The following is a 15,176-nucleotide window of genomic DNA, read 5'->3' as shown; positions in this document are numbered from 1 at the left end:
CCCGGTGAGAATGTACAAATAGGGGACTTGGAAGGAAGAAATGTCCCTGAAATTAGGCAGATCAAGACCAAGACCACAGACACAGAGAGTCTGGTGATGAAGGGAAAACATTGGTAAGCTGGTGCCTTGTACCTCTCAATAAAGCTGCAACTTCACATGCAGGGATACAAGATATTTTTTTTCCTCTCATACATAGATATGTTCAGATAAATAAAACCACCACATGTACTTCCATAAACAGTGCATGGCACCCAGCCACCTTCATGTGCGTGTTACGCACCCACGTCTTCAGAGGGGGGGATCCTAAGCAGGTGAGCACAAGTGTTGGAGTCAGAGGACAGGAGTTCTGGTCTCCTGTCCACCACTTGCTGCGCATGTCATCTTCAGCAAGTCACATCACTCCTCTTTGGCTCAGTTTCCCCTTTGGAAAAACAAGATTGACATGAATAGCTAAGCTGCCCATGTCAAACTATGCTAAACATAAAAACTATTTTATCTATAAATCTATATTTTACTCTACATATTCACAATAAAATAATGAATATGCACTGATAACATACATAGCATATAAATATTTGTATGTATGCATATCTATCTATCTATCTATCATCTATCTATCATCTATCTTTCTAATTTAATCTGTGGGACAGAAAAATTGAGTAACTTGCCTAAGATAACACAATTCAAATGCAGCATGGACTTGTGAAATGATGATGAGTCTTGGAGTTAGAAGCACCATTAAAGAGCTAAAAAGGTGTCCAATATAATTATCATGAAGTGAGTTCTGCTGGTTGTCTCAGTTGGTTAGATCAGTGGCTCTTAAAGTGTGGTCCAAGGATCCCTGGGGGTTCCAAAGACCCTTTCAGGAGCTCTGTGAAGTCCTTTCTCTCCCAATATGTATCTGCATGAGGCTATGTACTTCATATACTTCAAACAAACAATGTATCACCACATATTGAATGCAGAAACAGATATAAGAATCCAGTCATCTTCTACTAAGCTAGACATTTAAAAGATATGCTTAAATGTAAAACAGTGACATTCTTCTCACTAAATGCTATTTTTTCATAAAAAGTTAGTTATGATAACACATAATAGATTTATCATTGTTTTAAAAGACTTTTAAAGTTCCAGTTTTCATTTCTAGTAAGGTAAATATTGATAGGTATAACCCATATAAAAAGAGCTCTTTGAGATTCTAATAATTTTTAAGAGTGTAAAGGGGTCCTAAGACCAAAAAGTTTGTGAACCACTGGGTCAGAGTCTGTTGTTGATGAAGACAAGAACCTGTCAAGGCAAGACCAAGCCAAGTTAGCAAAACCCAGGTTAGGTTCTGCTCGCCCTCAGGCTGGTGCTGTCCCTACACCCTCAGCAGCGCTCCCTGCCAAACTCAGTCCCACACTAACAGCCAGTGCCAAGTCCATTATGAGCAAAGAATTGGTTCAGAGTGCCCACTCTCGGGTCAGGCAAGTCTGATTGGAGTCCTGATTCTGCCAGTGGGGCATATCAGTAGCTACTCAGCTTCCCTTTGTGTAAAATGGGGCTATAACAACTTCCTTGCAGTGTTATTGTAAGGCTCGAATGGAATCAATTTAGCACAGTGCCTGGTACATAGTAAACACTTAAGAAAATGCCTATTATTGTTAATAATATAATAGATAGCGCTTTTACTGAAAGCTTACTGTATGCCAAGCACTCATCTAAGTGCTTTTCATACATTAATCCACTTAATCCCAAGGCAATTAAGAGAACACTGGTAGGAGGTAGTTACTCTGCAGTTGCTGCTGCTATTGTGGTAGTGGTGGTGGTTTCCCAGGTCCCGCCTATGGGCAGAATAGTGAAGATTGGAGGGTTAGATAAATGTTTGTGGGTTTGATTTAACTTTGACATATAAGTGAGAGTATTAAGCGAGGAATATGATCTTCCAGATGCCTCTGACTCCTGCCTCCTTCTTTATATAGCCACCCCAGGCCTATGGAGCCAAGTTGTAGGATCAAGAGTGACCCCTCAGGCCACATGGCCTTCAGCAAATGGGCAGGCCTTTTAAAGCAGTGTATGGGGAAGAGGGGACAGCAAAAGCCTCTGTCACCAGTGATATGAGTGATAAGTCAAAAAACCTACTTCATAGGTGCTCTACTTGGGATGTTATTCTCTGTCACTCATAGCCTACACACACACACACACACACACACGCACGCCTTCAGCAAATTCACCTCCCATGCATATATGAACAGAAGAAATGAATGTGTTAAGGTCCTTGCCTCATGAGTGTTTTGAGGGTGTACCTCTAGGTAAACACGTATGCAAAGAGAAAGGACTGTGTGGAGTTATAGGGTGCAGGGAGGGACTCTCTCCGCAGTTTTCCCTCTTCCATCCTGACTAATTAGCAAAGCTGCTATAACAAAATACGGGCTCGGGCTCCCGTCTCCTGTATCTTTCTTAGATCAGGTTCCCCCAGAGAACACCCTAGCTGGTCTAGGTCTACCCAACCAGTCAGGGGTGGGTTGGTAGTTCAGTTGCCGCTCATTGTCATGGAAACTGAGTGGCAGAGCAACGGGGAGCATGAATCTGGGGCTCCTGGCCAACCACTGATGTTCAAGGAGAGAAGAGGGGCAAGATCCCAGGCAGAGCTGAATCTCAGGACAAAGCTGGAGGGAAGGGAGGGAGGAGGATTTACTCTTTTCTACCAGTTTTCAACTGTGGGCACTAGGGCAAAGACCTCAGGATTATTCCAGTCTGGTGCTCTGGAATATAAGGTGGGTTCTTGCTAGAGACAGGTCTACCAGACAGAGTTCAAGAGTCTTGGGCCTGAATGATGTGGACTGAGACCCAACTGGACTAAGAGGATAAGGCAGGCTATTGTTCACCCTGATTAAGTTTACCACCCTCTCCATCAAGCTTTGGAGACCACATATTCCTGGATATGAGTGGAGAGAAGGAGGATGTGAGGGAGTCTTTTTTTGGTTTCTTTTTTATTTTTTGGAAGACAGAGAAAAGAGAGCCTCCAATGTGTACAGTGTGGACACTGCCTTGGCCTCCTCAGTTAGGTTACAGAATTCTGGGGGGGATTGAGGGAAATTCTAATTTCTCAGAAAATGACTTTGCAACCAAGGGAAGGGGCAGGAGAGGGTGATAAAGAATGACCAGGTAGAGAGGTTAGAAAAGGCCATCTCCCCTCTATGGTCAGAATATGAAGGTATGTTCAAAATCTGGAGCCCAAAAAAGCCCAGCAGAGAACTGGGGCAATTATCTAAATAATTCAGCACCAAACCCTTCGACCTCAGATTCCACGCTTTTACCTGAATTTAATGGGTAACTGTCCCAGTGAGAGGAGAGACTGGTCCCTGGGGGCCAAGACTCAAATTGTGCAATTCCAGGACCCTGTCCAGCTGGGAGAATGAAATGAAAGGGACTGGGGGTTGGGGAAGGGTCTCAAGGTTTGGCCTCAAAGGTCTCTGGGCTCTGGGGTAGCAGAACAGACGAGAAGCCAGAGGCCCTCCATTTGGGGGCTTCTTTGACTGCTAGAGGGGGAAGGAGGGGGGAAGAGGGAATGAGGTGCGGGGGAGGGGCAGTCAGGAACAGATGCTTCCAGATCTAAAGAAATAATTTGAGGGGGAAAGGCAGGATCAAACGGAGGAAGACGAGGGGGAGGAGGGGGAAAAGGAAAGAGAACAAAGGTATAGTGGAGATTGGAGCCTCTTTGGTGGAGGAGAGATAAAGGGCAATCCGGGTGAGACGGCTAAACCAACATCTGCCCCGGGCTATAAAACCTTGTTCTATTTGCCCCTGGCCAAGGGGCCACTCTGGAGCGGTCAGATGGGCCCCTGAAGTGACCTGGACTGAAGGCTCAGCCAGGAACCTTTGAACCTCAGCTGTGCCTCCCAGGTTGTCGCCCCTACCTTTTGGTTCCTCTTCTGCTTTCTCAGTTGGAGGGGAGTTTGAGGAGGAGCACTGGGGCTGGGGATTGTCCCGGCAGATTATTAGGAGATGACAGGGCAGAGGAGCAAGAATTCGAGGAAATACGGAGCACAGAAAGCAGCAGTAATGCGAGGCTTCCTTGAAACTGCCGAGCAAAGACAGACAGACAGACAGACAGAGCTGGAGGCAGTCACATTCCAAAATGGTTCAAAATCATCAGAGAGACTGAGTCCAAGAAGAGAGGTTTCCAGCTGGGGGCCCACATCTCCCCATCTCACCTCTGAGTCTGATCAGGCAGGATAAGGGTGAGGTGGGGGGCTGGAGAAGGGCAGCTAAAGGCAGGAGCAAATGCACATGGGGAATATTCCGTACCTCCCGCATTTTCTCCTCTCCCCAGCTTTCCTTTCCTCCAGCTAGAACTCAACCCTTGTTCTGTAACCTTAATTACTAAGGTCTGTTCCAGCTGAGTGGAAAGACTCCACATGTACAAAGTTACAAACACTGGGTTACCGCCCAAAGGGACAGAGTCACAAACAGGAGCCAGGCAATCAACGGAGGGGGGGTAACACCTCAGAACAAGAACAAACTGGTTGGGGGACATCTCCCAAGTGACTCATTCCCACACCCCCGTGGATAACCCAGCCCTGTCCCCATCCATCAGATTGGAGAAGGTGCCGCCCCCTTTCGTAAGAGCCCTAATCCTAACTTGACATCCAGAGACAAAGGCCAGGGGAAGAGGGAGGCAATTCTCCCTAGGATTTGGGGTGGAGGTGGGGGGAGGACCCACTCTCTGCCTGGAATTCCTCTGATGGAGGAGACTGTGGGTTTGATGACTTGGATTCTTCAGAGTCGCCAAGTCCCGGCTTGGGAATGTTTACTACTAACTAGATCTCTCCTCTCCGTCCTTCCACACAGAAATCTTGAGAGGGTCCCATTTCCTGCTCTTGTAACTCAGAGAAAACTATCCTTTCATTTCCAGGAAATGAAATCTCCTTATTTGGCGGTGGGGAGTTGGTCGGTAGAGGAGCAATCGAGAGTCCGCTCCATTTTCCACGAAAAAATGGAAGGTGGAATAGGGGGAAGCAAAGGGAGCTTGGGCTCTAAAGGGCGAGTCCCCGGAGGTGGAGCGGAGTTCACCGCGCAGTGAACCCGCTCGGCCGGCCACGCAGCCCGAAGCCCCCGCCCCGCGCCCTATTGTCCTCCGTGCGAGCCCGGGGTCGTGACCCAGCTGAAGGCGACACCGCACCCACCCGGAGCGGACGCGGCGTGGAACCCGGAGGAGGAGCCGGGCCGCCGCCGGCCTCTCGCATCTCGCCCTTGCACCACGCTTTTGCCCGGGCTGGTCACATTTTGCCATCTTCCAGACCCTGGCCGCTGCGAGGAGGGGAGATGGGACCACCCCCACTCCCCCACCCCCACCCCGGCTCCGGCCCCGGCCCCGGCCCCGGCCCGCATGCAGGCAGTTGCTCTGTGCCCTGCTGTCTTACGCCCGGCTTCCTGGGAAGCCAGAGGCCAGGAGCGGGAACCTAGGGTTGGGCTGTTTGGCCGTGCCTCAGATACGCTGTGATTTAGGGTTTCTCCGCCCAGAAGTTCAAATATACTTCCCGCTCCCAATCTCTGATGCTGGAAGAGAGGGTCAGAAAGGAGTGAGTAGAGGTGACACTTCTTTGGGCTGGATCCATAGCCCATCACCATCACCACTGGCAGCTAGCAGAGCGGATCCTACAGGACCCTACATCTTAGGGAATCTGGCAATTGCTGATGGGGACTGGAAATTTTAAATAGTCCCTTTCCATTTATTAGACTATGTAACCCTATTTACACTCAAACATACTCTGAGACCCTCCCTACCCATCCTTGTCTCCCCTGCCTCCTAGTTCATCAGCTAGCTGGGCCTGCAGGAAGCGGCAGGCTGGAAGACAGTGCTGCAGAGGACCTTACCCCTGCTTGCATGGTTGTGGGCTTGGCCTCTGGATGGATCCTGTGTTCAAAGAAGCTACAGAGCTGACACCAGAGAGAAGAGCAGGAAAATCCCGAGGCATAGAGGGAGAGCCAAGCCTGAGAAGAGGCTCCTGGACGTGGGGGGCAGTGAGCAGACCTTGTTTTCTCTCTGCTCCCCAAGTCCAAAGGGGATCTGAGCTCCTGGAGCCGCACAGATTTTAAGATGGCTGAGGGAGCCCTTCAGGTCTCCGGTTCAAACAGTGCACCCTACCGTTTTTAATTCTCAAGAAGCAGCTAAAACTCAGACACTCAAAGCAGCCACACACTACAGGAGAAAAGTTGAAATGGGGCTAGCGAGATGGGATGCAGGAAAAGCAGGCTGAGGGGGGTGGTCAGTTCCATCAGAAAGATTAGTTACAGGCAAAGACTTTTTTTTTCTACTAAATCTCCCAAATGTTTATTTTGGGCCCCTACCCATCCAGATAAATCAAGCTAACAGATTAGGAAGTTCATAAAATTGTATTCTTAGGTAATGATATCCAGAGAGGTAATAAATATTCCCTCGGCACTGATGGCTGCTGGAGTTGGGGGTTCCTCCATCTCTTTTTCCAAGTCAGAGAAGGATTTCTTGAAAGGGGAACACTTTCATAAGAATTAGCTCTCCAAAAGTGGAGTGCCAGATAGAAGCTGTGGAAAACCATGAGAAGTGGCTTTGTGAACCACGCTCCCCCAGGACTGGGCAAAAAGCTGAGAAAAAGATGGTGAAATTGCCCCAGCACGCTGCTCCTCCCCATCATAGCACCCTCCATCTCAAGGACACCCTTCAGTCTCTTTAATCTCAGAAAAGCAGACAAATTGTGCCTAGCAGAGCGTACCCTGGCCCCAAGCTCCAGAGAACCCCTTAATTGTTTATCTTCCCTAGCACTCCCCCGAACGCGCACACATATACATACATCTAACAGCAGGAAGATGTCTCTGGATTGCAATCCGCCCAGTCCATGCTCAAAAAAAAGCTGATGCACAGATTGCAGAGAAAACTTTGTAGGCAACTTCACACAAGTGGCAGTGAGAGGCCCTCAGAGAAACAAAGTTCCCCAGTCCTTCCCCCCAGGCTCACTTTTTCGACTCTCTCTCTCCTTTTTGAGCCAAGTTTCTTCACTCCTCAGGTACACGACTCTGCACAGAAATTCCATTCTTCCCAAGCAGAAGCCCTCTGCTCCTGATTGGATTTCCCACCTTCCCTCCCCAAGACCGGGAGTTGAGATAAAAATTGAATCGCAAACAGAGATAGAGTTGAAACTGCTGTGCTCCTCGCCCCCAGAGCAGATCAGTGCTAACTACTTACACGTCAAGGGGATTTTTGACCTCTGGGGAATCTCCTGGTGCTTGGAGAGAAGGACCTTGGAAGACTGGTGTCGCCGTTTTCACCCCGTCTTCTTTTTACTTAGCCATTGGAGAGACACACAATACGCTAGCAGGCATTCATGCGCCTTGCCTCTCCCATTACTCGGGGCAAGAAATCCCCAGCCCTACAAAAGCAGTGGCATCCTATCTGGAGACCAGGGGCTGAGCAAGGGCTGGCTTGGGAGGGTCGGAGATGGGGGTGGGGGAGAGGTCAGAGGCGCTGCTGAATATAAAGGCAATGGGAGAGAAAATGCTGTGTCCTCCCCGTGAACCTGGGCCGCATCCTCCCCGTTCCCCCCCCACCCCCCCACCCCCCCGCCACCCCAGCCTTTTCCCACTGCTCAACCCAACTTCAATAAAAGCTCTGGCCCTCACCTTCCCAGTGAGGCTGTAGCAGCATCCAGTGGACCAAGACAGCTGGAGCTAGGGGCCCCGGCCCAGGTCGGTCCCCACACCCGACATCCTACTCCTCTCCGCCAGCCTGATCGCATTCTGGGTGGCCAGGTCCAAGGCAAAGGAGAGTTTTCGGGAAAGAGGAGAGAATGGAGCTCACTGGAGGGAAGGCCAGAGGCCAAAATTTTCCAAAAATCAAATGTAAGAGGGTTTAGTTTTGTTTTATTTGTTACAAACTAGGGATGTCTGATGTTTCCCCTTTTCAGACCGAGGAGGACAGAGGGAGGAAGGACAGAGTGACCACGTGTGTATGTGTGGGAAGAAGAATTAAAAACAGAAGCCCCTAAAGAAGGAAAAATAAAAGAACTGTCCCAATCCTTTTATGCTGCTTTTCCAGAGCAAGAGCATGTCCCTTCAGCAAGTTCAGGAAGAAGCGTTAAGACATAAAAGATAGTGAATTTTCCCCTCCTTGCTTTCACCTCTTCCACTTTAGGGAGGAGAGGGAATAAATTCCCCTGAAACCAAATGAGCAAAGTTAGGAAAGGACTATGGATCTTAATTTCCATTTTCCCCTCTCTTTCCATCTTAGCTTCCTTACAGGATTGGAAAGACACCCAGGTCCACCCCTCAGACCTTCCTTCCCTTCCCCCAAGCACAACTAGACCCCCTTTTCCTGCCCCAAAGTCAATTGCCTCAAGATGATGGGAGCCACAGTCAGATTTGGCCCCTAATTCACTTGATTACATAAAATCACTCCAGATGATTGTTGGCCCTGCTTCCTCACACTGTAGGCAGCTTGTTTTGCTGTCCCCAGGGCACCACTGAGGGAGGAGAAAGTAGACCTACAGGACTGATTCCCCCCAACACACACACACACACACACACACACACACACACACACACACACACACACACACACACACACACGCTAAGTACCAGCCAGCAAGTCATTCAAGAGGAAATAAATCCAAAGCACACCAAACAGATTTTCATAACTTGGTTCTTCTGTTGCCTTTCACTCCAGAATCTGGGGAGAGAGGACAGTGGTATCCATGTCTCCCCTACTTACCCCAGATACCTTCTCCCTCTCTCTTCTACTTCTGATAGCCCTCCATCCTGAAATTTGGTTAAACTGCCTGAGAAGCTCACCAACTACCCCCTCACCTTCTCCCAACGAACAAGCAAAAATTTGAGCAGGCCTTGCTCAGAGCCTGGTCCCCAGGACCAGAATTCTTTAGAGGCTTTGGCTTAAATTAATCATTCAGGTAATCCAGCTCAGTTTTTTGTTTGTTTGTTTGTCTTAGCCCCCAAGGAAACAATTAAAAAAATTTTTTTTTTTACAACCAGGCAGCCTTGTTCTGCCTATCCCAAGCCCTGCGGGGACCTGGGAAGTTGTAGGAAGAGGGGTGTTCCCTGCCTCTCCCTGTGTCTTTTCTCAACACCTGGCAGGTCCATGATAAAAGTTAGGGGGAAAAAATAAAAGTGCTTCATTATCTCCAGGAATCAGGCTTTGAGGCCTACCCATGCAAGGGGGCCTCCCAGGCCTCTGGCCTCTACTTCACCCTTCTTTCCAAGTCTAAACAAACAGAGAAGCCATCCTGACAGGTCACTTTGCTGCTTTAGAGTCACCAGCTCAAAATGTTTCTTCTTTTAAGGAGAACAGGCATGTGGAGTGGGCATCTTCCTTAATCCCTTATTCCCAAAGAGCTTCCCAAAGATGAAAACTCTTCTTCCTCCCAACTCCCTAAACTTGCCTTCTAGTCTGCAAATTAGGCAGGCCTACTCATCAGAGAGAAAGGAGAAGAGAGGAGAAGGAAATAGACAAAAGAAGGCACTGTGCTAAACTCTAGAAAAGTGAGACACCCCTCCCTTCCCAGCTCCACTCTAAGTACCCCCAGGAGAGTCTGGCCTCTGCAGAGTCAGGGAGAAATTGGCCCGAATCTTCCACATCCCCTCTCCTGAGATCCTCTGCCCCAAACCTTTTGCTGGTTCTTCTAAGGACCTTGGGAAACTGGAGTTGAGAGTTAAGATTTGTGTGTTTGCTTAGAGTAAACTTCGGCAACTATATGGAGAAGGTGGGATGTTACCAGGTCAGAAGGAGGAGGGGGATAAAAAGAAACCATCAGACATTGACGTAAAACTAATTCACATCCACTGGTTTATTATTGATCACGGGGCATTTCACATTGACACTAAAATTCTTTATTGCAAGTTTTACAATAATCAAGTAAATTCAGTCCAAAAACACAATAACCACGATGGGGGGATGAGGGGTATTCTACCTATAGACTGCCTCTCTGAACTGAAAGTTCATTTTTATTTTCTTTTGGCTCCTCAAACTGAACAGCTCTGAGAGGCTCTCCAGATGCATTTAGCTTTGTTTGCTGTCTTCCCCCCTCTCCTCCCAGCTCCCCCCAACAATAATACAAAAGAACTTCATAGCTTTGTTCTCCTTAAAATGACTTCCCCCTCACTAACCTCCCCTGGTGCATTTTCAATGCAAAAGGCCTAAGGAAAGAGCGGGGAAGGAGGAGGAGGAGAAAGAAGAAGGAGGAGAATTGGCTTAAAAATCTCTTTCCTTTTTTCTTTTCCTCATTTCCCCTGAAACGCACCTAAACCAGACCATCGTACCTTGCAATATGTAATTTTTGCAGCTTTTTTTCCTTAAAAAATAAATAACCCCCCAAAATGGCCTTAAAAAAAAACCCCAGCAGGTACCATGCTAAGACAACATCACATGCTTAAAAGGGTCCTTAACAGTGGAAAGGAGAGAAGGGCAGGGGGCTTGTTTGTTTATCTGTTTTGTCTGTTTGGAAATGACGAGGGATAAGGTGGGAGGAAGAGAGAAAAGAACCAAAATATATATATATATTAAATTCTATAAATAAGAGTCAGTTTGTGTGTGAGGGGAGGATGGGGGCCTGGGGTGGGGGCAGGGTGTGAGTTATGTTTTATAACCTGGTAATGTCCTCTGCCCGTTGCTGCTCCGGTGGCGTGGCGCTCTGGGAGTGGTCTTCAGAAGTGCCCGGGGTGGCTGCCGAGAGGGTGCTGGGCACAGCGCCCGCCGGGGGCGCTGACCTGACTTTGGTGTTGGGGAGTCGGTGGTCCTTCTTCCATTTCATGCGACGGTTTTGGAACCAGATTTTGATCTGCCTCTCAGAGAGGCACAGCGAGTGGGCGATCTCGATCCTTCTCCTTCGGGTCAGGTAGCGATTGTAATGAAACTCTTTCTCTAATTCCAGGACTTGCTGCCGGGTGTAGGCTGTCCTCGAGCGCTTGGGTTCCCCTCCGTTATAATTGGGGTTCACTGGGGGAGGGGGAGGGGAAAAGCAAATAGTGGGGTTCAAAGGCAGCAGGCTCCCTGCCCCCCACCCTCACCCCATCCTCAGCTCTGTTGTAACAGGAGGAGGGGGGTGGTGGAAATAAAGTCGTCAAGCTAAAGGGGTTATAAAGAAGTTGAAGGGAGCTGGAGACTTTGTAGTGTAATAAGAGGGGAATCCTCATTGTAACGACACTGAATTATTTATGCGCCCTTAGAAAGCGAGCATAGTTTTCACACATACATAACAGATCGTAGCACATGGCTCGGACTGCCCAGAGTAGCTAAGCCATAAAATTTATGGGGGATGTAATTACCCATTCTCGCTCGTAAATCCAGTTCAATTGTGCTAACCCAGAGTCGCTCCTGGAGAGAGAGGGGGAAGGAGAGAAAGGAGGACGGGGGCCGGAGGGGGCCGAGGAGGGTGGGGAGCGCTGGGGAAGAGGGGAGGGAGGGGGAGAGCAAAAAGCAAAGTTGCCTACCCGTGCTAACGTGGATTTTTTTCATCCATGGGTAGACTATGGGTTGCTTGCTGGCGGCGCTGGAGGGATGGTCAGGGGCTGGCTGGCTGCAGGCTGGCGGGGCTGGGGACGGGGAGGCGGAGGCGCCTGAGAGAGGCGCCGGCTCGCAGAGCGGCTGTGATTTCTCGGGGTGGTGGTGGCCCGCCTGGGCCGGGCCGTGGCCTCGCGAATTGCCCGGCCCCTGGAGACTGGTGCAGCTATACTGGCGCTCAGGGTAGCTAGGGCGCGGAGGCGGTGGTGGGTACAGCTCCTGGTGGTGATGCTGGAATCCCGATTCCCTGGTCCGGCCGTAATATTCCGGACTGTGTTCAGGGATGTAGCTATTTTGCGAATATTCTTCGCATGGAGGAAATTTCGGATCGATGTAGTTAGAGTCCATCAAATACGAGCTCATGATCATTAATTTCTGGAGTGGAAAATAATTTTTCTCGCTTTGTCGTTTTTCTGCTCCATAAAGCCCTCCTACTAGCTAGCGACCCTGTAAAGTTACTTTCACCATGTGACTCCGCCGGCCAATCACACGGAGCAACCCAGTCCCCGGATAAGGAACCGAATCGCTTTATTCAAAATGTATCCAATTTTTTTTGTGCGTGTGGTGGTGGTGGTGCTGGGGTGGGGGGGGGTGGCTGTGATGTGGGGTTAGCTGGCAGGGGCTGCGGTGCCCCCAATGCACACCCCGCCGACTGACAACCCTCCCCTGCAAAAGGAGATGGGAAGCCCCCAGCTCCCTTCCAAAGCCTGGGCATTGGGGGGCTGTCGGGAGGCTGTGATTCAGCCCCCTCCCAGGGTCTCCCCTTGGGCCTCCGGTGGGCCCCTCGGGCTTCGGCTCCCGAGCTTTTCTAGAGGTCTCCATTCATGGCGATCCTGTCTCAGTCTGCGTAGGGCACCGTGGCAGCGCCCCTCTTTCGCAGGAAGAGGAAGTTGAATGAGGACTGGAGTGGAGGTTGGATGGGGAGAGGCCCAGGCTGAGCCCAGGAAGCTGGTGAGCCTGGGATGCCCCCCATCCAAGGAGACCGGAGTCCAGCCCCCTCCCCCATACACACTCACCCAACCCTCTGGCCATGGGGCCGGCGAGGCAGGGTCCCAGCTGGACAGGGCAGGTAGAGGCAGCGGGATGCAAATGATTCTGACGTCATTTCTGGAGGTCTGGGGGTTGAGCCCCCGCTGAAGAGAGACAGGAAGTGGTTGGCAAAAGCAAAGTTCAGAAGCCTTGCCCTCCCCGAGTACCCACTAACCCTCCCTTCCCAGCCCAGAGCAGAGCATCTCTCCTGCTGGCCGCTGTTTCCACTCTCCATTCCGTCTGGCCTGCTGCTTTCTGACAACTGTCTCCAAGGCTGGTTCCCAAGGACCTGGAGCAGGGAGGAGAGCACTCTGCCAGGGGCCAGTGCCCTGGGATGGTGCCCAGCCAAGGCCCAGGGAGCTCTTCTTTCTCCATCCCCACAGAGGGCAGACCTAGCTAAGGGGGAGGCCTGCGTCTGTAGAGCCTGCTTCCGGCCAGGGATTGTATCCATGTAACACATGTGTTTACATGTAAACACGCATCCCCAAGGGCCAGCTCCAGGCCGCCTTCCAAAAGCTGAAGGGTGAGCTCACGAAGCTGGGGATGCTGGGCGGGACTTGGGGGTCTCCAGCCCGTTCCTGCGCCCTCCCCTCTCCCTGCTACCCACCCACAGGAATACCCTGATGGTGGGGTGGCAGGGCCGTGGAGGAGGGAGGGGGCAAGGAAGAGCTGCTTTCTGACACACACCCCCCTCAGCTAGGGGTGGCCACGTCTTGCACCAATTCCAATTAACTGATCCCATAACTCAGAGTCGAGGGGGGGTGGCAGAAGGGAGAGCCCAGGGAGGGAGCCGGGTCCCCTTGTTGCACTTGATAACAATTATAGTTTAAAATCATAGCTTGCCGGGGCTCGGCTATATTTTACTTGATAACAATAAAAGTGACACATAAAGTTAACTGTTTATGTTTTATTTATTAGACTAAATCTGCCAGCGGTGGTAGAAGCGCTTGCCTCGTCGCTACAGCTTTTATAGGGCTGTAAAACGTCATAAATCAGTCTCGAGGAATCGCCCGCACTCTTTGTGTCGGCGGCAGCGCAGGGCTGGCGGCCGCTGGCTGCCTGCTCCCTCCTTTCCACGAAAAGTCGTAATGTGATTTTTTTTCCCTCTGATTTTATTATTATGATCGCCGCTGTGATTAGTCAATCTACCTTTAATTCGCCGCCCTACGCTGCCTCCTCCCAACCCAGCCTGGTTGACACTTGAATAAGTACCTTTTAAAACGGCATAACAACTATTTGAGGGTTTAATTAGAACATCTGCAATTAAGGGAATGAGGAGGGGAAAGGGAAAAAAAATAAAACCCTTGTGAGAGGGGAGGCTGAAGGCGGGAGATTCCCTATCTGTCTCTCACCACCTTTGGGATGTCAGAGAGGGTCCCCACTTCCAAATTAGGGCTCACCCTGAGGGCTGGAATGAGAGCTGGGCCACAGCCGGTGCCCAGAGGGACTGATTCGCCCTGCCTGGGCCCCTGGCTGCCTTCCCTTCTGCAATGCTCAAGCCCCCCACACTCACCCCAGGCTCACCAAGAGCCAGTGCTTGGGGGTCCCTGGATACCCTCTCCCCAAGAGGTCAGTGCCCGACCCCTGCCACCAGATGGGTGAGAGAACCGGAATTCCCTGGAGGTTGACCATCTCTTAGAAGAGGTTCTCAGATTTCCAAAGTTGGTTGAGAACTCCTGCCCACTCCTGTCCGGGACCCTCTGCGTGTGAGGGCTGGCTGGTTTGGCTGGAAGAGGAGCTTGAGACTGTGAGAAAGGGAAGGCTGCTGCTTGGTTGACAGTGATTTGGAGTGCGTGAGGGTTTTATTATTGGTGGGAGGGGGGTAGGTTAATTATAAGTTGTTGGAAGTGGCAGAGGGAAACCAATGCTGACTGCTGATCTACATAAAAATTCTGAACCCAGCCCCAGACTGCTGCCTGGGGAGAGGCAAAGCTCCTGAGAGCTCAGGTAGGGTGGGAGGAAGACTGCTGAAGGAGAAAGCCTTCCAGCCCCACCCCCATCCTCCCTTCTAGGCCTGCACCTGGATCAGGCTGCCCCACCTCATCCTGGCAGGGAATAATCTCTGCTCCACCTGGCTCCCCTCCTCCCAGTCCTCACATTCACCTTCTACCAGCCCTGCCCCCACCTCAGCTCGCTTTTCTTCCATCTCTTCACCCTCTTGGGCTTATTAGGGAGTCCTTCCCAAGGCATTGCACATCTTACACCACCACTCCCCAGGATTCTGAGCTCCTGCAGGTGGGTCGAGGGAACGGGAGCAGGAAACCCACTTCGGGCCAGTATGTGTAAGTAGATCCAGAGAGTTCAGATGCCTCCAACCACATGTCAAATCCGTCTTTGGTTATTACTGCTAACAAATATATATGCATTCATACTATTCATATTTATTAATGTATTAAATGCCTCCTTATGCAGCCATAAATCTGTGGAGTTTTCATTCCAGGTTTCACAGCTAATTCGATATGCACATCCAGAAAGTGAAATCTGGGAGATTCCCCCAAGCATGCCCACACTTATCTACATCATTTACCAAAACCCTCTCTTTGGGCTCCTATATCTTAATAGCAAGAAACTTGCCTATGGGGAAAATAGCAAGCCAGGCTCTACCACACACACACATAAG

At 50.4% G+C, this 15,176-nt stretch overlaps 1 protein-coding gene across 1 annotated transcript; it reads right to left on the bottom strand.

Annotated features, from left to right (window-relative positions):
* Nucleotides 1–9,791: 9,791 nt before the first annotated feature.
* On the bottom strand, nucleotides 9,792–11,932 carry HOXC4 (homeobox C4). The gene is made up of 2 exons (XM_036865013.1): nucleotides 11,458–11,932; nucleotides 9,792–10,963 (listed from the first exon to the last, which is right to left on the bottom strand). The coding sequence occupies exons 1-2, from the start codon at nucleotides 11,894–11,896 to the stop codon at nucleotides 10,608–10,610; spliced, it is 795 nt and encodes a 264-aa protein (XP_036720908.1). The 5' UTR covers nucleotides 11,897–11,932; the 3' UTR covers nucleotides 9,792–10,607.
* Nucleotides 11,933–15,176: the final 3,244 nt, after the last annotated feature.

This window comes from Balaenoptera musculus, chromosome 10 (genome assembly GCF_009873245.2).
Source record: "Balaenoptera musculus isolate JJ_BM4_2016_0621 chromosome 10, mBalMus1.pri.v3, whole genome shotgun sequence".
Classification (NCBI taxonomy): Eukaryota; Metazoa; Chordata; class Mammalia; order Artiodactyla; family Balaenopteridae; genus Balaenoptera; species Balaenoptera musculus.
The sequence above is the reverse complement of the archived record's forward strand: the minus strand, read 5'-3'. Positions and strand labels throughout refer to the sequence as shown.